General features: G+C 47.3%; 1 protein-coding gene across 1 annotated transcript; it reads left to right on the forward strand.

The window, feature by feature from the left end:
* Positions 1-4508: 4508 nt before the first annotated feature.
* LOC141162515 (E3 ubiquitin/ISG15 ligase TRIM25-like) lies at positions 4509-9086 on the forward strand. The gene has a single exon (XM_073648692.1). The coding sequence runs from the start codon at positions 4522-4524 to the stop codon at positions 6133-6135; it is 1614 nt and encodes a 537-aa protein (XP_073504793.1). The 5' UTR covers positions 4509-4521; the 3' UTR covers positions 6136-9086.
* Positions 9087-25062: the final 15976 nt, after the last annotated feature.

Here is a 25062-nt window from a genome sequence, read left to right on the forward strand (position 1 = left end):
TCTATCTGACCACACACGCTGAGGAGCAGAGGAGAATGACTCGCTGCAGCGAGTGGGCCCCTGACCTGCACTGAGCTCAGTGAGCAGTGCCCTGTCACTCACACACTGACGTGTGAAAGAGATATAATCGTAACTATCTGTACAGTACAGCAATCAGATTATTTACGGTGATCGGCTTTAAAAAATGGTGTTTGATTTTTTTCTCCATTAAACCCATACACTTTTAATAATAAAGTAACGTTGAGGCTGTATTCACACGTATTGTAAATGGTGCTTGTTTACTGCAGGTGTCTGCACCACACGACACAATAACAATGTTACACGCACGCCGCCTAAGTTCAGATAGGGGTGAGACGGGTTTCATGAATTCGTTGGAATCCTGGGGGAATCGTTACTCATTCCATAGGCTGCAGCTTCTCTCAGGCACACGATAGATTCAGTTACTGACCATACACATCTGACAAGAGTCTTTTTCAACAGTTTAACAGTGGAATTTAATTTGAAGCACGGCCAGTACAATTCAGGTAAATTACTGCAACAATCTTCATTACAGTACAGTCTCATAAAGCAAGCACAGTAACATCAGTCTCTTCAGTAGCATAATTCAGCACAGATTAGATCTCTTGGCAGCACATTTCTATGCCTAAACAGCAGGCTTTTCCTTCACAAGGACTCACTAGTACACAGCATTCTTTATCCTGCATGGAGATGGAGGGGGGGAGGGTTTGATGAGGGAGATGATCCCTATGACATGATTCCTTCCAGTCCTTATCTTTCTGCCTGATAATAGACTCCCTGAGCTAACAGTGTAGAGTATCTGACCTGTGTCTAGCTTCCCTCCTGACCTGAATTCTGTTCCTTTGTCTTCTGTGAGATACAGATCACACACCACCTTTCTCTACGGCTCCACCCAGAACAGTAACCAACTTCCCCACAATCCCCCTGGGGCTCTGCTAAAACACTCCCCTTCTCCTTTGACTGTGTTAACCCCTCTAGTTGCTGGATGCTTCTGGAGCACAACACTTCCTGTCTCCTGTGCTTGTGTTACTTCTAATAGTTGCTGAATGGTTTTAAAGCAACAGCACTACTTCTGTATGTCACACTCTGCAACAGCACTACTTCTGCATGTCACAACAATCTTCTCTGATTATTATGTTTATGCTGCATTTTTATGCCTTTCCTCTTTATTTGATTCATTTTTGGTGCAGATGTGAAGCTGCATTTTTTTCACTTTTTCAGGCTCCATAGATAAAAGAAACACCAAAAATGCAGAGTTCAGCAGCGTCTGTAGACACACAGAGGGCAGCAGTTCTCATGACTTCACATCCACTTTGTTTGGACAGTTAGGCCGTGTTCACATGTAGCGTAAATGCTGTGTTTTTTTTCTTGATACTATTTTTGTGCAGAAAATCTGCTGCGTTTCACTGTCCAAGCAAAGTGGATGAGATTCCATGTAAACTCCTGCCCGCTGTGCGTCTGAAGACCCTGCTGAACTCTGCGGTCTTGGTGCATTTTTTCTTTATGAGGAGCCTGAAAAAAAACATGTAAAATAACGCAGTTGCCTTTTTAATGCAGAATCAAAGTTTTTCTGCGGTATAAAAAACATTAAAAACGCTGCTTCACATCTGCACCAAAAACGATCAAAAGAAGGAAAAAACGCAGCAATAATCAGCGAAGATCGTTATTGTGCAGTTTGGTGCGGATCCTGCAGAAAACGTGCAGATAAAAAGCAACAGAAAAATTGTAGCATTTACGCTACATGTGAACACGGCCGTACAGAAATATTTGGTAAAATGTCGCTTACGAAACACAACAGCTCGTCTCACAAGAAGGCGAAACCTCATATAGTGAAGCTTAAAAGTTCTGTCTGCTACAACTATGAATGAATGAACAAAAAACAAATCCATAGATTCCAACCATCCAAGGTGCAGCGGACAGTCCTGGATTTGGGTCTACGTCCTGTTGCCTCGGGCGTCTGCTGAATGTCCCTCACTGTCACCGCCCCTCTGACATCTCCTCCTGCCCGGAGAGAAACAAATGACAAATGGGTGTGGCTAGGGGTTAAGGGTGTGGTCACAATGTTGCTGTGTCCGGATACGCGCACCGCATTGCTTCTCCCTCTTTTTCTCCTCTGATGGTGGGAAATGGACGTAACACACAGTTTTTATTACCATTTTATTTAATACATTCTGCGTCTTATTTGCACTTTTTTCTCATTTTGTGGAGAAATAAAAAGTTTGTAAATGACGTTAATCTCAGCGCTTCTATCACCACATGGAGATTTACAGAGGACGTCGCCCATCACTGTGAAGTGACGTAACTCCATCTGATAGAAGATATCTCCATGAGAAGTGACGCTCTCCATGAAGAACGGAGCGGAGAAAGGCGCCGTCATCATCTGTGGGGTCAGTTCACACTTGTAGGTGGACGCTCCCTGTAGTCACAGAGGGGATTACTCCAGGTGAGAGATCCCACCATCGCTCCAGAGGAGGAGAAGTGAGGAGCGTCCGGACAAAATGTCAGGAGGAAGAAGGTCATGTTCCCAGGGGAATTAATATATATTCATCGTGTGCTGGAAATAACCCCGATGTGTAAGGCCTCATTCACACATCGCTTATTCATGTACGCGGTGTTCACAGATGGATATAACAGGTACATGCTCTATGGGGCTGTTCACATGTCCCTGGTTTTTCCGGGCCGAGTGGTCGGCAAAAGATCTCGGCAACGTGTCCGATTTTGATTGAAGTCACAGATGAAGTCTATGGGTCTGTGAGAATCACACACAGCACACGGCTGGCGACAGCGCGATTACGGCCTCATTCACACTGCAGGATTTTTATGCCAAAACCAGGAGCGTCTCCAAAACACAGAACAGGGGTCAATATTTCAATTATACTGATGAAATACTGATGAAACAGACTGACGTGTGAATGACGCCTAACATCGGGTTAAAGGGGTTTTCCCACGAACAAAAGTAGCTGGTAACACAGAACCCATAATAAATACTGATTAAATGAAATAAATCCACAAGACGCTGAAGTGTGGGGGAATGATGGCCGTGGGGTTTATTTTGGGTAACCAAATAAATTAATTAAAATAATGAATAATTTAATAGACAGCAAAAAAAACACAATAAAAATACCATATCATTAATCCAATCCACCCAGAAAAACTGGGTAATTTCCCCACAAATAAACAGCGCGACATAAATATTTCTTCATTAACAACAAGGGAGGGAGAGAGGGATCGTCGCTCTTCTGACAGGAGTGAATGAGACAACTGTAAGCAAACCGCTCTTTATATACTTTCTTTTCCCGCACTTTTTTGAATCAGCCAATCAGAGGGTCAGAAAAGAGCGGCAAGAACAACTGGCTGGAGCTGGATAGAACCGGCTCATGGGGGCCTTAGCCACAGCGTGACCTATGACCCTTAAGATAATAGAAATGATGATTAATGTACTATATAAGAACCACTAAATAAATCAATAGAGCATATTCTAGTGTTCGTGTTCCCATGAGACCCCCCTTTTATTTAGGGGTTCGGGGGGGGACGACAGCGTTTTATTTTAAATTGTCTGTGCCTGACCATGTACGGAACGTACCACAGCTCCTGGGCAGGGGAGGAAGCAAAAGAGTATACAGACATTACAGCCGGGGATCACAGAGGAGTCATTCTGTGAGGTAAAACATTTCACTGCCTGTTTTTAAACAATATTTTACCTCACAGAATGACTCCTCTGCGATCCCCGGCTGTAATGTCTGTATACTCTTTTGCTTCCTCCCCTGCCCAGGAGCTGTGGTACGTTCCGTACAGGGTCACACACAGACAATTCTTTAAATTAACTTTTGTTCGTGGGAAAACCCCTTTAATGCCACATTCACACGATCAGTATCTGGTCAGTATTTTACATCAGTATTTGTAAGTCAAAACCAGGAGAGGAACAATCAGAGGAAAAGTCTCATAGAAACTCGTCACCACTTCTGGATTTATCACCATCTCCTGGTTTTAGTGTATAAATACTGAGGTAAAATACTGACCAAATACTGACCGTGTGAACGTGGCCTAATAGACAGGAGAAGCTTTATAATCATCTGTGAAAATCACTAAGAAAAACGGTCACTGACCGAACACTGATGGAGAAAAGTCCGTTCACTTATGTCTGAATGAGACCTAACGACGAGTCCTTCATCAGCCACATACAGCGCTCGTCTGCCGGACTCCGACTGATTATTTCAGCCTGAGGAAGAGGAGGAGATGAATTTCACTTCACCAAACTCCACATTTACGAAGACTCTTCTTTTTATGTTATAACGTTTCCTGCGTTCTCTGCTTACTTCTCCTTCTCTGAACTGGTGGTGGATTCTCTTCATGACCAGGTGGAGTCACTACAACTCCTAATCCTCCACCAGATCCTCATGGCTGATCAGTAAGTGCTTTCTCCCTACATGTGGATCAGGAGCAGTAAGCACAACCATGGAGCTGTAGGGGTTAATTCTCCTGCACAGACCCTCCACCCTTCTTATGGGAAGAAACTTTCACTTTCGGTTCCTGCTCTTTCCCACCACAATGGCGTCTGCTGAGCTGAGGGACGAGCTGAACTGCTCCATCTGCCTGAGCCTCTATACAGATCCCGTATCCCTGAGATGTGGACACAACTTCTGCCGCTCGTGTATTGTGAGTGTGTTGGATGCCCAGGAGGCGGCTGGAGGGTATTCCTGTCCTGACTGCAGAGCAGAATATCCAGAGCGTCCGGCCCTGGAGAAGAACCGGAAGCTGAGGAACATAGTGGAGCGTTTTTCATCTACTCAGCCTGATATGGAGGAGACCAGAATCTTCTGTACTTACTGTACAAAGTCTCCTGTACCGGCTGTGAAATCCTGTCTACATTGTGAGACCTCTCTATGTGATGACCACCTGACAGCCCACAATAAGACATTAGATCATATATTAACAGAAGCCACTGGCTCCTTTGGCAACAAAAAATGTTCCCTCCACAAGAAGGTTCTGGAGTATTACTGCCCGCAAGACGCGGCTTGTCTGTGTGTGTCTTGTTGTCTGGTTGGTGAACACCGAGGACACCAGGTGGAGCTTCTAGATGAGGCTTCTGAGAAGAAGAAGGAGAAACTGAGGAAATATCTGGATAAACTAAATCCACAAAAAGCAGAAATTCAGACAAGAGTCCAGAATCTGCAGGATCGTAACAGGAATATCCAGGAGAAAGCCTCCGAAAAGAAGAAGAACATCAGTAAGACATTTATGGACATTAAGAAGCAACTAGAAATGGCAGAAAAGAAAGCGCTGAGCGAGGTCTCCAGGCAGGAGGAGAAGATTGTGTCCCAGATATCTCATCTGATCAAGAAGCTGGAAATACAGGAGGACGAGCTGTCCAGGAAGATGCGTCACGTGGAGGAGATGTGTCGTGTCACCGACCCAATAAGACTCTTACAAGAAAGTGACATTACAGTATGTAGTCATGGAGGTGATGAGGACACAAGGGGAGATGGTGGAGAGGTCAGTTCTGAGGAGGATCTGGATGAGGTTCTGATCTCACTGACCTTACACCGATCTATGAGGGATATTGTCACCAATGTAACATCAGAGCTCGGGGTCCATGTCCCAGACATATTGCTGGATGTGGACACTGCTCATAGAAGGGTGAAGATATCAGAAGATCTGAAAACTGCAACAATATCAGAAGAAAAACAGGAGAGACCAGAATCACCAGGAAGATTTGTGACATTCTCCCAGGTGTTAAGCAGATGTGGCCTCTCCTCAGGACGACATTACTGGGAGGTAGAGTGGATCCAGATAGGAAGGTGTGACGCTGGATTGTCCTATCCCAGTATAGAAAGGAAAGGAGAACAGTCTGATATTATATATAATGATAAATCTTGGTGTTTGGATATGTATGATGGAGAATATAATGTATGGCACAACTCAGATAAATTAGCCCTCAGTGTAAAGCCAACATGTCCAACACTTGGAGTCTTCTTAGACTATGAGGCCGGGCGTCTGTCCTTCTATGAGCTGTGTGACCCCATCAGACACTTACACACCTTCACCACCTCCTTCACTGAACCCCTACATGTTGTCTTCTATGTGAAGGTTGGAGCCTCTGTTACAATAAGAAGCTGAGGCCAATGACGTCCACGTCACATTATAATTACATTATTTCTTGTCACATGGACACATCTGTATATAGTGAGTTATCAGCAGGACCCTCTAATAATACAATGTATATGGGGGGAGTCATGGGGGGGATTGTTCCTATTGTTTTTTCTTCTTCCCCATAGATCAGATGCAGAATCAATGATTGAGCAGAAAGTAAATATTAATGGGTGAATTGTCCTGAGACTGATAATTGTTATTCAGTAAAGGGTTAATCCTATGTGATAAAGTGCTGGTATATAGCTGGGATATGTCATCACTCTCTGACTCCCGGACCCCCACCGATCCTGAGAATAAAGGGGCTGCGGCATTAGTTCAGCCTCCTGCACATCGGAGCTCTGGACTCCCCCGCTGCAGGAGCTGCAGTACGACCGCAGTGGATGGGAGGCACATCAGGGGGTCCGGAGCGCTGCTGTGCAGGGTAACAGGGTGGGGACGCAGCACTAAATCAGCTCTGTGGCCCCTTCATTCTCAGGGCTGTGGGGTCTCCAATAAATAAAGTGATGACATATTCTAGCTATAAACCACCATGGGAAGCCCCCCTGTAATCTCCCCAATATCTACAGCAACTTTCGAGGACCCAGGCGACGTCTGATGAGTTTCACTATGTTACTGGTAATTGCAGAGACCCCGAGGACGGTGGAGGGTGGTGGGATTCGTGTATTTTCTATCAGATCTCGTGATTGTTACGTGAAGTGGAATAAAGATCGACTTTTCTGTAGTTGATTTCTCTCCATATTTCCTGACACCTGATGCTCCCACCAGAAACCACAAATGTATAAATTTATAGGGGGTCGCTTACATGTTTGGTGGGCTTACATGTTTGGTGGGACGAGTGCTGGGACCCAAGGCCAGGACAAGGGGCAGGCAGGACAGGCAGCTGCCTAGGGCACCAGCTCATATCACAAGGGGAGGGGCGCGATATTCTCTGACAAGCTTTGGCCATGCGCTGGTCAGCTCTGCTCTGTCCACGTGTAGCGGTGTGACAGACACTGTCGTATACCTGCCCCTGAAGATAACAATTGTAGTGTGAATACTAATATGCGGTTGTATTATGTTTTATGGTAAAATGCATAGAATGTTATAGGCACTGATGCTGCTGTGTGGGCACTGGATTGTAATGCCCAAGGTGACCTGGTACACTCAGCTCAGGGGTAGGGACAGTATAGAATATAGTTTAGTGTTAGTGATGGATAGGAACATTAGGGCAGATAGGCAGTGGTGGACCTATTAGTGTATAAGATATAGGGAAAGTATAGGATACAGTTTAGAGCTTAGGTTAGAGATAACCAGTGGCTTTAGGTACAGGAGGACATCAGTTAGAGTGTGATGGGCCTTGTAAGTGTAATATGCTTAGTGCATACTGTTAGAAGACAGTGACTGTAGTTAAGTGGTGATGTTAGAATGTAGGTGAAAAATTAAGTTGTCCAGCAACAGTCTGCTGGGGCGGACAGAGTAAAGAGACAATTAATGTTTGGATCAACCCCAAATTGAGATGGGTCTAGGTCAATCAAAAAGGTGAATCACTTCCTGGTTTAGTCAGTCTTAGTTAGATAGAGGTTTGTATGAAGTTGAAGTTCAGGTGGCAGTGGGCTGGAGGCACTCGGAGTACATATCGTTCTGACAGCATGAGGTTGTACCAAATTTCCTTCAGAAATCCCTGTAACATCTAGGTCCTACGGCTTTATCTAGGCACTGAGGAGTGTGTCTTATTCCCTTTCTGAACAGAGGAAGCCGGACGGGGAAACGCATGTGGGAAATGTAGCAGATCTCTAGATCTCTGGGCTGGGCGAGAAATCCCTGGGGCTGATAAAAGAATCAAGGGTAGGGATTGAGAGCAGAAGCTTGAAATGTACTGTGTTGATGAAACTGGAACTGAAGGGGGCTGTGCCCGAAACTGCATGTTAAAGACTGTTGTATCTAAACTGTCCAGTAAAGTTGTACTTGATATTACGAACCGGGTGTCCCCTGATGTGTGTGTGACTGATCCTGGACCAAAGGACGTGGATGAAGTGGAGACCTCTGACCTGAAAGTGAGTATACTGCATCATACACAACACAACATTGATGGACTGGGATACTGTTTATTTGTGGGGTGCCAGGGTGTGGAGAAGCAGCAGATTGCCCACTGCTACCGCCCTGGGCATCTTACACGCGTGCAGCCGGTGCATGGAATTTGCTGCAGCGCTGCACCAGGTGAGGGCATTGGAAAAGGGACCTTGTAATGCAGGAAGAGAGGAAAGCTGGCCAATGAACACTTCCCCATCAGACTGAGAGCGCTCATTGGCTGCTAATGTCTCTGTCCTCCTGCATGAGGCGCCCCACTGGTGAGTGCTTACTTAGGGGACAGGAGAGTGAAGGATGCCCAGCATGGCTGACATTGTGCTGGGTGCATCCTCCACTGACCTCTTGTTACTTTAGGAACACACCTCAGCATCTTCGGGGCAGAGAGCAGAGGGCAGAGGAGGAGGGATCCTGGCATGGACGGCCCGGCAGGAGCAGGGGGCTGTTCTCTGTCCTATGTCTCCTCTATCACAGAGATTTCTGCAGCTCCTTGTCTCTACTCTGTTATGTTTTGCACTGGGGGAATGAACTAAGTGTAGGATCTGCCCAGTAAAGAGACGGTGTGCCCAGTATTTACATCATAGAGAGCGTGTGTGTGTAATATATGTGTAGTGTGTGTATACATGTATGTGTTTGACTGTATAAATATGTGTGTATGTATATGAATGTGTGTATGTGTAACGTGCTGCAGAGCGGTAGTCATGATGGAGCTGCTGTCCAGTTACGCTCTGGCACTTTACAGGAATATTGTGTCCCAGTCCCATTGTGCTGTCAGGTGTGGGGGGGATCACACTCACTTGTAGGCCGCAGGCCTCCGCTGCCTCCAGGCCTCCATCTTCTGAAGCCACCACACATAACTCAGGGGACACCCGGTTCATTTTAACACACACAAGTTTACAGGACAGTTCAAGTTCATCAGATTGTAACACGCAGTATCGGGCACAACGCCTCTTATTCCTCGTTTCAGTAATACAGTACATTTTCAGTATTACTATCCGTTCCTCTTGGACTATCCCTACGTTTACTGGCTCTGTCAGCTCCAGGGATTTCCTGTCCAGTTCCTCAGTGCATCTGGGATCCATTACATTCCCTTCACGTGGTTCCACCTCCATTGTCTCCTGTATGCAGACGATAAGGTACTCTTCATTGTACCTGTACTGAGCCTTGAGCTCCGGATGTTGCAGGAATGTCCGCAAGGGATTTCAGTAAGGCATCCCGCTGCCCTGAATGATAGATTCTTGCTGACACCAGCAGTCCACTGCACTTGTACTTGACCTTGGCTACAGTACTTTCCTATCTGACTCCCTATCAGGAAGCAGTCTCCTTTTTACTGGGGTTTTCCCCTCCCATTTTGGGCTAGTCCCAAACTTTAACTATGTCTGCTCCTACAGTATGTAGCTGGGCAGATCTCCCTCACAAACACTGTGTATTACATTTACATACTTTAACCAGATTACACCTATAATGCTTACAAAGTCTATATTATCCTAGTGGGTCTCCATATTACAGGTAGTATGTCCCTGGTATCATGCACAATGTGCGCCCTCTAGTGGTTCTCTATATTAGAAGTAGTATGTCCCTGGTATCATGTACAATGTGCGCCCTCAAATGGTTCTCCATATTACAGGTAGTATGTCCCTGGTATCATGTACAATGTGCGCCCTCTAGTGGTTCTCTATATTACAGGTAGCATGTCACTGGTATCATGTACAATGTGCATCCTCTAGTGGTTCTCCATACTATAGGTAGTATGTCCCTGGTCTCATGTACAAGGTGCGCCCTCTAGTGGTTCTCCATATTATAGGTAGTATGTCCCTGGTATCATGTACAATGTGCGCCCTCTAGTGGTTCTTCATATTACAGGTAGTATGGAGTGGTTCTGCGGGTGGTAACCACAGACCATTTCTCTGTTCGCATCCTTTTTGGCTGTTGTTTTATTCACTTTTGCATTTTGCCATTGCTCTCACCCCTAGAGGTACAGTGGTATGAGGCGGTGTTTACAATCAACAGAAGTTGCTCAGGTAGTGCAGCTCATCCAGGATCAATGCGAGCTGTGGCAAAAAGGGTAGCTGTGTCTGTCAGCACAGTGTCCAGAGCATGGAGCAGATATCAGGAAACAGGCTAGTACACCAGGAGACATGGAGGGGTCCGTAGGAGAGCAACAACCCAGCAGCAGGACCGCTACCTCCGCCTTTGTACAAGGAGGTACAGGAGGAGCAGTGCCAGAGCCCTGCAAAATGACCTCCAGCTGGCCACTTACATTCATGTGTCTGCTCAATCTGTCAGAAACAGACTCCATGAGGGTGGTATGAGGTTACAACATCGACAAGTGGGTGTTGTGCTTACAGCCCAACACCGTGCAGGGCGATTGGCATTTGCTAGAGAACACAAAGTTTGGCAGATTCCACATTGGTGCCCTGTGCTCTTTACAAATGAGAGTAGGTTCACACTGAGCACAAGTGACAGAGTCTGGAGACGACGTGGAGAGCGATCTGCTGCCTGCAACATCCTCCAGCATGACCGGTTTGGCAGTGGGTCAATAATGGTGTGGGGAGGTATTTCTTTGGAGGGCCATACAGCTCTCCATGTGCTAGCCAGAGGTTGTTCCCTGACTGCCATTAGGTACCGGGATGACATCCTCAGACCCATTGTGAGACCATATGCAGGTGCAGTGGGCCCTGGGTTCCTTCTGATGCATGACAATGCCAGACCTCATGTGGCTAAAGTCATTGAAGCTATGGACTGGCCTGCCCATTCCCCAGACCTGAATCCAATCGAGCACATCTGGGACATCATGTCTCTTTCTATCCACCAACCACCAACCTGTTGCACCACAGGCTGTCCAGGAGTTAACTGATGCTTTAATCCAGTTCTGGAGGAAGATCCCTCAGGAGAACATCCACTTCCTCATCAGGAGCATGCCCAGGCGTTGTAAGGAGGTCATACAGGCACGTGGAGGCCACACACAATACTCAGCCTCATCAGGAGCATGCCCAGGCGGTGTAGGGAGGTCATACAGGCATGTGGAGGCCACACACAATACTCAGCCTCATCAGGAGCATGCCCAGGCGTTGTAGGGAGGTCATACAGGCACGTGGAGGCCACACACAATACTCAGCCTCATCAGGAGCATGCCCAGGCGTTGTAGGGAGGTCATACAGGCACGTGGAGGCCACACACAATACTGAGCAGCATTTCGTTGCCTTCAGGTATTTCCACTGAAGTTGGATCAGCCAGTAATTTGATTTTCCACTTTGATTTTGAGTATCATAAAAAATCCAGACCTCCGTGGGATATTAATTTTGATTTACATTGATCATTTTTATGTTTTATTGTTTTCAACACATTCCACTATGTAATGAATAAAGATTTGCAACTGGAATATTTCATTCAGTGATATCTAGGATGTGGTATTTTAGTGTTCTCTTTATTTTTTTGAGCAGTGTATTTATACTCCATCAGCGTTAGGTGATTCCATCATGTTTATAACAGACCATAATATAAGTCTTACAAAACATGTTTATGTATAGAGAAGAGTGGTGTTCGACTCGAACTGTTCGCCAATCTCAAATTCGAGCTGTTTTAGGCGGTGTTCGAGCCGTTCGGCGAACCCGAACGATTTGAAAAAAATTCGGCTGTTCGAGGTTATGTTCGATAACTGTTCATGCACCAAAATCATAACTGGATTTTTTCACAGTAATGCTGAAAATTAATGTTAATACGCAGTTTGAGTGTACAGCGGGGTGGGGGGAGGGGCAGGGGATGGATCTCTGCAGGAATAATGAAGATCTCCATTTTTTTCCCTCTTTCCCGCATTTACAGTGGGGAGGTGCAATCTGTCAGCCTATCAGCAGCGCACACACGGAGCAAAGTGCTTTTTATCACAAGCAAGGGCATGTGTCATTGGCAGTGTATGTCACATGTCCTTGCCCTATAAGACCCAGCCATTTTCCACGTAGCCACCATTTTCTCACTGCTGCAGCTGCGTGTTAGACGGCACCGCTGTTGCTGTGTGCGCTATACTTTGAGTGTTAATTTCAAGGCAATTTTCGCATAAATCTACAGATAGCTTGGGAGTATGGAATAGTTGTGACTGCAGTCCTTTTGAGGACTAGGTTACATAATTTCCTACGACTTTTATCAGGCAGGTCTGTGCTCTTAAATAGATAGGTTGGGAGTAGGGACTAATTGTAATTGCAGTCCCTTTGAGGGCTAGGTTACATCAGTTCCTATCACTTTTTGCCAGGCAGGTCTGTGCCAGTGCTGTGCAAGTTTTTTTCACAGCATTTGGCTAAATCTAGCTAAGCAAATCCTTTTTGGCCTCTTGCAGTGTGTGTTAGTCAGTGGAGTAGCCTATCTGTGTTGCAAGCTACACCACCTATGTATAGAATACAAATATTTTTACTGCACCTAGCCAAGTAAAACCTTTTGGGCATTGCATCATTCTATTAGTCCATCTATACTAACCTCCACCAGGTTGCAAATTAAAAATTATTTTTATCTGAATCTAGCTCTGAAAAAATATTCGGGCCTGTAGCAGTGTGTGGGACTAGTTCTATTAGTCCATCTATACTAACCTCCACCAGGTTGCAAATTAAAAATAATTTTTATCTGCATCTAGCTCTGAAAAAAATATTTGGGCTTGTAGCAGTGTGTGGGACTTGTTCTATTAGTCCATCTATACTAACCTCCACCAGGTTGCAAATTAAAAATAATTTTTATCTGCATCTAGCTCTGAAAAAATATTTGGGCTTGTAGCACTGTGTGGGACTTGTTCTATTAGTCCATCTATACTAACCTCCACCAGGTTGCAAATTAAAAATAATTTTTATCTGCATCTAGCGCTGAAAAAATATTTGGGCTTGTAGCAGTGTGTGGGACTTGTTCTATTAGTCCATCTAGACTAACCTCCACCAGGTTGCAAATTAAAAATAATTTTTATATGCATCTAGCTCTGAAAAAATATTTGGGCTTGTAGCAGTGTGTGGTACTCATTGTATTAGGCCATCTATACTAAGCTCCACCAGCTTTGAAATTAATGATAATTTTTAGCTACATCTAGCCCGGAAAATAATTTTTCTTCCCAATAGTGGTGTCAATAGAAATATGGGGCGCGCGCCTGGCTAACAAAAATATTCGCTTCATAACAAAAAACACCAGCCTAGCGCACTGCATTAATAAGATGGCATCATCGTCTCTCCCAGTGCTAGGCCTACTACGCCGGCTAGCATTTCTGTGCCTAAAACACAATGTATGGGCCCGCGCTAGCCACAATGCTGAGGGGTCTAAAGCTGCTGCTAACGCTTTATCACAATTCAATTGGCAGATTTTCACAGAGCTCCTCCCCAACACCCACCCATCGGGCAACAGTTGCCCACCCTCCCTATGGCATCTAGTGGCGAATAGTTGATGCCATTAATCAGAGCGTCAGTTGCCCTGTCGACGTGGCAAGCATACGGTAAGGCATGGGAAGAGTGGACACGACTAGTAGCAGGCAGACGTGTTGACCAATGTGAACAAGCCAGATCACAAGTCACCATAGAATTTCTCCACCAGCTAATGATCAGGGGCATATCAGGGGCGTCAGCGCAGCGGTGTCTGACCGGAGTAGCATTTCACTTCCAAATACTGAATTGGGGAGATATGACAAAGAGATGCATCATCAGACAATCCATAAAAGGGTGGAAAAGGGGTCAGCCAAGTCAGGAGTGTAGACGTCCCGTCCCGTGTCACTAAAACTGATTTCTCACATCATATCCCTAACACCATTAACATGACACTCACAATTTGAAGCAACACTACTGTCTACTGCATTTGCGATCGCCTTCTTCGGGGAGCTATGCATAAGCGAATTAGTCCCTCAATCCAAAATTACCACCAGTGGAGGCTTATTACACCAGGACGTAGTCATAGCCAATAATGCAATACGTCTACGCATACGCCAATCGAAAATGGTTCCAGCGGGCAGGGGCACTTGGGTACTTCTACAACCCACAAACGGTACACTGAGTCGGGTAACAATAGTAAAAACATATATAACCATCAGATCGCAAAGTAATTTCTTCCTATCACACATTGATGGAATGCCATTATCAAGATACCAGTTCCAAGCTATATTTAATAAATGCATAACATCGGCAGGGAACCACCCCAAAGATTATGGGACACACTCATTCCGCATAGGCACGGCCACGGAAGCAGCAAGAGCAGGACTGTCAGACACGGAAGTTCAGAGGATAGGGAGATGGCGATCCACGTGTTTGGCGAGATACATAAGACCGGACTTGTTATCCTAACGTGGTTTGTTTCTTTTACAGGTGACGCTAAGCCAACAGTGTGGGTGATAGGCCACTCGTATATATATTGGGCAGAAAAAAGGGTGAAAGTCCACCCAGGCGGGAGGAAATTAGAGTTTCATAACACATATTTCAACTGGAGAGGTATTAGAGGCCTGCTATTGCCACAGGTACTAATGGAGGTAATCAAGGTAGGGAGAGAGGCAAGAGGTCCGGTCATCTTAGTTATACAGGCCGGGGGAAACTACCTAGGTCATCACAAGAGAGCATACCTAATGGCAATAATGAAACTAGACACTAAGCGCTTCAGAGAGTTTTTCACAAAACTAACTATAGTATGGTCAGAGATTGTGCCGATAGCGGTATGGCAAGGTGCGCAAGACATCACGGCCATCGAACGGACAAGGCGGGTAATAAATATTCGGATGGCAAAATTTAGAAGAGACAGAGGCGGTGTAGTGATACAACACCGACAACTGGAAGGAGATAAAGCAGGCCTCATACGGCCCGACGGTGTTCACTTAATGGATATTGGACTGGACATATTCCTGTCAGGACTCCAGGACGGAGTGGAAGAAGCGTTAATAGTGATGGATGGGGGTCAGAGTCCTGCATACAAGTACGCAGGATCCTCCGTGGCCTGGAAATAGAAAGGATATGTTGGAGAGTTACACTTGTTGGCCAACTTGCCGGTGTGGAGACCCAGGGCATGCTGCAACAAGCTGAATTATTTTAGAAATAAAATGCCTTTCTAATGGAATGAGTAAAAAGAGTTAACAAAGCTGTGACCGATCCTCACCCATCCAGTTGTAAGAGTTACATTATTGTATTGTCAAGGAAAGGGGGGCAGTAGGGGGGCTGAGCGTCTGGGTTTGGTTGGGGGTCCCCACAGTCTGCCTAGGCTAGATGCATTTAAAAATTCTTATTAGATACACAGGCGGTGCAGCTTGCTTCGCAGCTGGGCTACTACGCCCAAAGTATTGCCTAGGCTAGATGCAGTTAAAAATTCTACGCTGACTAGCAGACACTGAAGCTTTGGAGCAGACCTCTGAGTAAACAGCTCTTCAGACTCAACCATCTGTGTTACCCCAAGCCATAGTGTATGTAGTTTCTTACAGTTAAAAGGGGGGGGGGCGACCCAACCCAGGGGGGCGACCCAACCCACCTGGAATTGACGATGCCAACGTCACGTAAAACACAGCAAGGGGACTCCAAAAAGAGTCTCCATTTTTTCCAAAAATTGTGGCACAGACACCACTTAAGTGGCATCAATTGCCCCAGAGTTGCTTAAAACGGTTGGTGAGGTGATTTTACCAAATCCTCAAGCTTTTAGTCTCCCCAGCATGACACAGGGGTAGAAAAGTCCTTGCGGATCCATGATTTGTTCATCTTTATGAACGTGAGTCTGTCTACATTCTCAGTGGACTGCCGCGTGCGCTTATCTGTCAGCACACCACCAGCAGCGCTGAACATACATTCAGACAGAACGCTGGCTGCGGGGCATGACAAGATCTCCAAGGCGTGAGTGGCGAGCTCCGGACATTTTTCCAGATTGGAATCCCAAAATGAGCATGGGTCCAGTGACACAGTCATGGCTTCGATGTTCACTTGGAGATACTCCTGTACCATCCTCTCTAGGCGTTGACTATGTGTCAGACTTCTTGTCTCCTGTGGCCTTGCAAAGGATGTTCTAAAAAAGTGGTTAAACGATTCCACAAAATTGCTGTTACCAGCAGATACTGTGTTACTGTTACGGTTTGAGTGATGAAGACTCGACAGTCCCACGGTTTGCAAGATAGAACTGTGAGATTCACTACGTGCACCACTGGTGTTTTTTGGAAAAGCACATGTAAGATTCTGCAACAGCCTCTGCTGACACTCCTGCATGCGTGAATCCATTTCTATGGCAGGAATTATTTCGGCAAATTTACTTTTGTACCGGGGATATAAGAGTGTGGCAACCCAGTAGTCGGGATTACTTCGAATTCTGACAATCCAAGGGTCATGTTGCAGGTAGTGCAGCAAGAAGGCACTCATGTGTCTTGCGCATCCAGGAGGAACAAGTCCTTGTTGTGTTGGTAGTGAGGTAAGAATCATGCTTCCTTCCTCTGCCCTCTCACCCCAACCTCACACAACAGAAATGTGATCAAGGTCTCCCTCATCTGATGAGTCTTACATGCCCATCGCCAGTTCGTCCTCCACTTCTTCCTCGGCTCCTGCACCTTCCTCAACAGTTTGGCTGCTACCATGCACCCTGGTTAATCCCTCTTCCCCACCCTCCCATGCCTGCCGCCTTGGTGCTGCCGACTGTCTGGACCTTGGAGATGTTATCCCTTCCGCATACGACTCCTCCTCTACTTCCTCCACCTCCTCTTGTCCCACCACCTGACTCTGAATTCTGTATAATGTGTGCTCCAGCATGTAAATCATCGGAATAGTCATGCTGATAATGGCATCGTCAGCACTAAACATCTTCGTCGCCATTTCAAAACTGTGCAGAAGGGTGTGTGGCGCCCCTGAGGGTTCAGTCGCCACAGAGGTACTGCATCTCACCCAGAGGTGTGGTATCTCACCCTTAGGTAAGGAAGGAGTATGGCTCGGGACCCTAACACCTGCATCCAACACATACCCGCAGTGGGGGTAGGGCGAGTTTGCTCCTAAAGGAGAGCACAGTCCCAGGTCCCTAGCTAGCGGGAGGGTCCTATGTAGTGGGTGTGGGTGGAGAAAGCAGCTTAGGGGAGCACATGACAGGGAGAGTATAAATAGGAAGCCATCTTAGAAAGAGCAAGCCAGTCAGAGGAGGAGAAGTGACAGGAGCAGAGGCTCTGCATGAGCTCTGCTCCGGAGGCGGGCCTAGCCTGGGAGGTCCAGGACTGCAGGAGAGAAGAGAGGATTGGGAGCAGGAAGGCTCCAGGAACTGAAGGAACCCTAGGGGTACGGGCCGTGCAGAAGGCCACCCGTACGCCCGCTGCTACCAGGAGGTAGAGGGGTCAGGCCAGATAAGGGGAGCCAGTCCCTCATCTAGCGGAGAAACAGCAAGGCTCAACTAGAAACCGGAGGCTGCAGCATTTCATGTACTGCAGGCCAAAGTCCACACCAGTCTCACTAAGAAGGTAGCCACATAGGACCCAGGGGACGGAACACACGTCGCCCGCCAAGGCCCGAGGATACCGGATAGAAGTGTCACTGGGTGTGAGGTGCAGGGAGAAGGCCAGAGAAAGGACACACAGAAGGGGGTCCTGCTAAGTATTCCGGAGCTATCTGGGGGTGGACTGAACGCCTCACTGAGTACGCACAGCAAGACGGGGGAGATTGCTCTGGTACCTGTAATCTGGACTGCAACAACTGTGAGTAAAGATCTTGGGACTGCATCACACGGACTCTGTGTTCATTACTGACTCCCTGCACTACAACCACCATCATCCACCCACATTGCCCTGTAGCTACACTCTTCCTGAGGGGAGTAATAATACCATTGCTGCAAAACCACCAGCTTCAGAGGACTGTTCCGCAGCGGCGGCTCCTTTGGCCGCACTCCACAGGTGACGTATTTGGACATTATAAAACCCATATATACAAATTACCCTTGGATTGACCTCCCTGGGTCACGGACCGGGTCACAGCCACAGTGAATACAACCCCCAGCGCCTACCGGCCCGCCTCCGGGTACCCCAAGGCCCAGGGGGCGCGTCAACTTCATAGGTCTCTGATCTGAGACCACTCCTGCAGCGTGATTTGCCCCACCTCTGGATCTCGTTGGCCCAGGCTATACGTCAGAACGTATTGCACCAGGGCTTGTGGGTGCTGCCACAGTCGCTACAACATGTGCAGAGTTGAATTCCACCGTGTCGGCACATCGCATTTCAGCCGGTGAACTGGCAGGCCCAATGACTTCTGTAGAGATGTAAGTCGTTGAGCTGCGGGATGCGAACGACAGAGGTGAGCACACAGCAAACGTGCCCTCTGCAGAAGGCCATCTAGTCCGGGATAGTGGGCTAAAAATTGCTGGACAACCAGGTTCAACACGTGAGCCATACAAGGCACGTGTGTGACATTGCCCCGGCGAAGGGCCACACCCAGGTTTGCAGCATTGTCGCACACAGCCTTCCCTGGTTGCAGGTCCAGTGGAGACAACCATTCTTGAAACTGGGTCTCCAGAGCTGACCACAACTTCTCAGCTGTGTGACTCACATTTCCCAGACATTTCAAAGTAAACACCGCCTGATGCCATTGAGCCCTACTGCCAGCATAGTAAGGAGGTGTGCAGGATCCCTTCTGCGCAGTTAGAAAGCGGGTGGCATTACCAGACAGGCTTTGGGTGCAGGTGGAGGACCGAGAGGAGGTTGAGGAGGCAGAAGCAGTGGAGGAACTTCTAGATAAAGAGGATTGATGTACAACTCGTGGGGACGGCAAGACTTGGACAGCAGCCCCTTGTCCTGCTGTCACCATAGTTACCCAGTGGCCAGTCAGCGACATGTAACGCCCCTGTCCATGCCTACTCGCCCAAGTGTCTGTGGTGAAATGCACCCTGTCACACACAGAGTTTCTCAAAGAAGATGTGATGTTGTGTGCGACATGCTGGTGGAGCGCAGGCACACCTTTCTTTGAGAAGTAGTGCCGACTGGGCATCTGGTACTGGGGCACTGCGACGGACATAAGGTCTCGAAAATCCTCTGTGTCCACAAGGCGGAAAGGCAGCATTTCTGTAGCCAACAGCTTGCAGATGGTGAAATTCAACCTCTTAGCTTTGTCATGGCTAGGAGGAAATGGTCTTTTACTTGTCCACATCTGAGGGACCGAGGGCTGGCTGTTGTGCTTAGACGGAGTTGAGTAGCGTGTCCCTGGCAAACTTGCCGGTCTGTGAGGAAGATGCAGGCGGAAAAGTTAGGTTGCCTTGATCCAAAGGTGGTGCTCTCGATGTCGGAGAGCGCTCACCACCAGCTGGTGTTTCCATTTCCAAATGAAATGATGACCTGCCAATCACACTGGCTGTTGCGGGTAAAGAGGTGGCAGGTCTGCGTCCAAAAACGTGTGACTGCTGTCACCCCAGTCACAGAGGATGAAGAGGCCGCGGATGCACAAGATGGGGGAGACGGTGGTTGGCCCGGCCCGCTAGGCCGCATTGTAGCACAGTAAGCTTCCCACTGCAACTTATGCTTCATATCCATGTGACGGTTCATGCATGAAGTACTCAAACTATGGATTTTTTGGCCTCTACTTAGCATTTGGTGACAAATATTACAGATAACACGAGTTGGGTCATCCTTATCGATCTGAAAAAATGCCCAGGCTATGCAAGGCTTAGAGCCCATGCGACCTGAAGAGCCACTACAACTTGTGGTCAGAGGCAGAGTTGTGGTTGAGGATGCAGTTGTTGACGTGCTTTCAGTACTCCGTCTCTGTCCAGGAAGGCGCAACCTAACCTCGTCGTCAATAGCATCTGTGATGCCCAGCTGCGCTTGGTATCACAGATCCTAGAAGAGTGCATTGATGGAATCCTCCACAAGAGGCCCCCATAAACATTCACACATCTCCACCTTCCACCTCAGACCAGCAGAGGGAGCCCGTTAGGGATATAAATAGGGAAGGTGGAGCTAGGCAGTTCAGTTCCTCTGAAGAGTTCCTGCAGTAGAGAAGCCTAAGAGAGGTCAGTCTGCAGTGGAGCTCAGTCTAGTCTAGAGAACTCAGTTAATAGTTCAGCAGTGGAGCACGAGGTTCCTGTTAGCTAGATTCAGAGAGCCCATTTAGAGCTTAAGGTGCCATAAGATCGGTGAAGGGCGGCAAGCTGCCGTTAGTGTGTATAGCCTAGTAAGGGCCCGAGTAGGCTGAAGGCGAGTGGAGAGTTAGTACATAGGGGGCAGAGGAGCTTAACCAGCTCACCCCAAAGCATTTACCGGACACCGGATTCGAGCTTTCCGGGATCTCTATGACCCAGTAAGGCATAACCGGAATCCCTGGAAAACTACAAGTCCCAGGATCGCTAAGGTGCTGATACGTAACAGAGCCAGGAGACACTTAGGCCCCGCATACTGGGAGCGTGAACTCCAAGACAAGGCCCTACCATAAGGTCAGCCAGCGCAGGACAGAGACAAAGTTAGGCCTAGCTCCAGGCAGGTCAGAAACTTACTACGCAGAGGCAAGAAACAGGAGGCCCTACACCCGCTCATTGGGGAGGATCCTGATATGCACCCTTCACCCTACAGTGCTCCGGGATGTGCCTGAATTTCCACCAGTAAAAGGTACTGAAGTGACTACCGTGTCCGTTCCCGTTCTTGCTCTAACCCAGCTGGGTCTCGCCTGTCCTGCATTCCCCCTACATACGCTTTTCTGAGGCCTAGCTCCACCTGTGGGGAGCTATACCATCGAGCTGCCTTATCACCGGCCTCAGTGGACTGCTGCAGCGCTGGTGCTTCTCACCAGATACCACAGTGGCGTCACGAACTCTTATAAAATTAACAATTATCCACCCTTTTAAAGAGTGACCCCAGGGTATGGGCCCGGGAGCCGACCACCGCGACATCCCCAAGGCCAGGCAAAGGCCCGGGTACCGAGTCATCCCCATCCCCTGGGCTAGTCACATCCTCCTCCACCTCCTCTGCCTACCTCATCGACTGGCTGACTGTGGGTTGACAGTAAGTGGGATCTCCAACCTCGTCATCATCACCCTGTGTGTTCTCACACCCGTCGTCCTCAGAGCCAACCTCTTCCTGCCCTGACCGAAAAGTCAAGTTGTCGCTCCAATCAGGTATTTGAGTCTCATCATTGTCTTCATCATTGTCTCCACCAACAGGAGTTACAGTTTGGGAACGAGGGTCTACATTATGCTCAGTACCTTCTTCATCTGGTCCTGGATCCGACTCATAAAGATTCTGGGCATCAGTGCAGATCATTTCCTCGTCTGGATTAACAGAAGAGCTGGAGTCGACCTCCGTTTCCGAGGCTATAGTTTGAGTAAACAGCTGTGCAGACTCAACCATCTGTGTTACCCCATACTCAGACGGGCAGCTGGAGACTTGGGAGCTGTGAGGAAGCAAGTGCCATTGGGGTGACACCTCTGAGGACTGGAGTATTTGTGATGTTGAAGTTGAGGTGGAGGAGAGCCCACTTGAAGGAGCACTTGATATCCGTTGAAGCTCCTGCTGTTTTTGTGCCTCATCTGGAATTTGTAGCGATGGGCGTGTCCGTAAGAAGGGGATCGTATCACATTGTCCACGAAAAGAAGTAGACATCTTAGTTTGGCTGGAAGATGGTCTTTCTTCTGCAGATGTTACCCCCCCCCCCCACCGCGGGGGGGCTCGACCCACCAGCTTACAGGCACCAGTATTGGGAGAGGGGGGCTGGCCGTCAGGGTCCACCGCGGCTCTGGCACAAACCCGGCGACACGGAGGTCGCACGGGCAGGAACGGACTGGCCGTGTTGGCTTCGCACTCCAGCGTAGTCCATCTGCCCGCTCGCGCCCGTAACCTCAAAGGGATGCGCAAGCGGCTTTTCTTCCCAGGGCTGTTCCCCGCCCAGCAGGAACGTGGGGGAGCTCAGGTCGGCCTTCCACTGTACTCCCTTACCTCCCTCGCCCTCTTTCCTTCTTCCGTTCTCCATCTAATCCTTCGGCTCTGTGGTGTCCGCTCTCCCTCCAGCTCTCTCCTTCTCACAGGTGGACTACCGCGTGTATTCACACTGTGGCGAATCTTTTGGGCCCAGGCATAAGAAGTTGTCGAGGTAATGGATAATATGTGCCACCTTAGAAACGTCCATTACAACCCATTTGAGGAAGCAACTAAACGCCTCAAATAGTGAGCAGGATCTGGAGCACCCCATGGGCAAACAGCGATCTATATAGTATGCTCCTTCCCAGAAGCTGCCCAATAGGTGGACACTATTCGGAGGCACAGGTAGTAAGTAACCGGAATGCCGCATCAATGTCTGTTTTGGCCATTAGGGTGACCCTTCCCAACTTCTTGATCCGCCTGATTGCCTTGTGAAAGGATGTACAGTATATACTACTGTATTTGGTTCCGTGTCGATGTTGTCGTTTACTGACCTGCCCCTTGGATATGACAAATGGTGGATTAGTCCGAATGTATTGGGTTCCGTTTTTGGCACAACTCACAACGGGGATACCACTACGTCTTGTAAGGAAAGTGTTCTGAATGGAACAGCCATTCTACCTAAAGATATTTCTTTTTTTAATTTTCTTGTCACGACGTCTGGGTGTTGGTAGGCTGATTTTAGATCTTTACTCCAGCCTTTCTTGATTTTAGAAGGGTATGAAATGCCTATATCTAAGTCTCCCCCTCCTTTTACTCCTCCACCTCTTTTCTTTTCGCATGACTATATGTACTTGTCACTTTTCCATGTGTTAGTTGTGTCTCCTGAGCAGTTTGTCAGCTTTTGGACACCTTTGAAGTGTTTTCTATGTGTTTCTATGTGTTTTTGTTTGCCTGCCATTGGTTTTAACGGTGTTCGAAGGTGTTCGACAAACAGTTCGGCGAACATACGGGTGTTCAACGAACCGAACTCGAACACTACGGGGGTGGCTCAACACTATTTATGTATATGTAAACACTCCTCCACAGTAAAAAAAATATATTTTTTTTGTGGAGGGGGATGTGGGGCAGGTTGAATATTTGCTATGGGGCCCTTTGATTTCTATGTACGCCACTGCCTGCAATATCATGTACATAATTTTCTTTACTTGAATGTGACTGGTATTCCACTTTCTCTTCTTCTTCTTTACTGTAGGCAGATTGTATTGGTACATCGAGCTACATCTCTACATACTAGTGCATTTCTATGTGTCTATTTCAATGTATTCTAGGGGTAAAATAAAAAAGTCAGCGATTTTTTTCTTCCTTTAAAATTACTAAAAAATAATGAATCACATTTACAATAACGACTTTTTTACTGAGCTTTTTTAAAAATAAACATCATAGATCAGCAAATAACAGACGTGCTTGTTGTCACCGAAAGGCCTCTTTCACACATCCTGATATTTCTGGTAGTGGAATAATCAGTACTGGAGATATCCGTGTAAGTATGTCCAGGCGTATGATACGTGTGGCAATCGTGTACCGCCTCAGTATCACACGTACCGTCGCCTGGGAATCAGCGGTACAGTTAGCGCTGTTCCCAAGCACTGGGTGCTGAACGCTGCTCTCATCATTGTCCCCTGCTGGCGTTGCGATCAGCGTGAGCAGGGCACAATGTTGAGAGTAGTATTCTGCTCGTGCTGTCTCCAAAACCTGTAAAAATAAGAATAAAATAAAAAATCCTTATACTCACCTGTGCTAAGTGTCCTAAGCTGTAATCCATCTGACCACACACGCAGAGGAGCAGAGGAGAATGACTCGCTGCAGCGAGTGGGCCCCTGACCTGCGCTGAGCTCAGTGAGCGGTGCCCTGTCACTCACACACTGACGTGTGAAAGAGATATAATCATAACAATCTGTACAGTAAAGCAATCAGATTATTTACGGTGATCGGCATTAAAAAATGCTGTTTGATTTTTTTTCTCCATTAAACCCATACACTTTTAATAATAAAGTAACTCTGAAGCTGTATTCCAACGTATTGTAAATGGTGCTTGTTTACTGCAGGTGTCTGCACCACACGACACAATAATAATGTTACACACACGCCGCCTAAGTTCAGATAGGGACGAGACGGATTTCATGAATTCGTTGAAATCCTGGGGGAACCGTTACTCGTTCCATAGGCTGCAGCTTCTCTCAGGCACACGATAGATTCAGTTGCTGACGAGACACATCTGATAAGAGTCTTTTTCAACAGTATAACAGTGGAATTTAATCTGAAGCACGGCCAGTGCAATTCAGGTAAATTACTGCAACAATCTTCATTACTGTACAGTCGCATAAAGCAGGCACAGTAACGTCAGTCTCTTCAGTAGCATAATTCAGCACAGATTAGATCTCTTGGCAGCACACTTCTATGCCTAAACAGCAGGCTTTTCCTTCACAAGGACTCACTAGTACACAGCATTCTTTATCCTGCATGGAGATGGAAGGGGGGGGTTTGATGAGGGAGATGATCCCTTTGACACGATCCTTTCCAGTCCTTATATTTCTGCCCGATAATACTCCACACTGTTAGCTCAGGGAGTCTATCTAACCTGTGTTTAGCTTCCCTCCTGACCTGAATTCTGTTCCCTTATCTTCTGTGAGATACAGATCACACACCACCTTTCTCTACGGCTCCAGCCAGAACAGTAACCAACTTCCCCACAGTCCCCCTGGGGCTCTGCTAAAACACTCCCCTTCTCCTGTGACTGTGTTAACCCCTCTAGTTGCTGGATGCTTCTGGAGCACAAAACTCCATGTCTCCTGTGCTTGTGTTACTTCTAATAGTTGCTGAATGCTTTTAAAGCAACAGCACTACTTCTGTATGTCACACTCTGCAACAACACTACTTCTGTATGTCACAACAATCTTCTCTGATTATTATGTTTATGCTGCATTTTTTATGCCTTTCCTCCTTCCGCATTTTTCAGACTCCACAGATAAAAGAAACACCAAAAATAC

The sequence above is a fragment of the Phyllobates terribilis genome, unplaced genomic scaffold (assembly GCF_046119375.1).
Source record: "Phyllobates terribilis strain yellow unplaced genomic scaffold, ASM4611937v1 Scaffold_9__5_contigs__length_417890890, whole genome shotgun sequence".
NCBI lineage: Eukaryota > Metazoa > Chordata > Amphibia > Anura > Dendrobatidae > Phyllobates > Phyllobates terribilis.

Coding starts and splice junctions, on each gene's coding strand:
- LOC141162515 (XM_073648692.1), top strand. CDS start 4,522: ATGGGAAGAAACTTTCACTTTCGGTTCCTGCTCTTTCCCACCACAATG.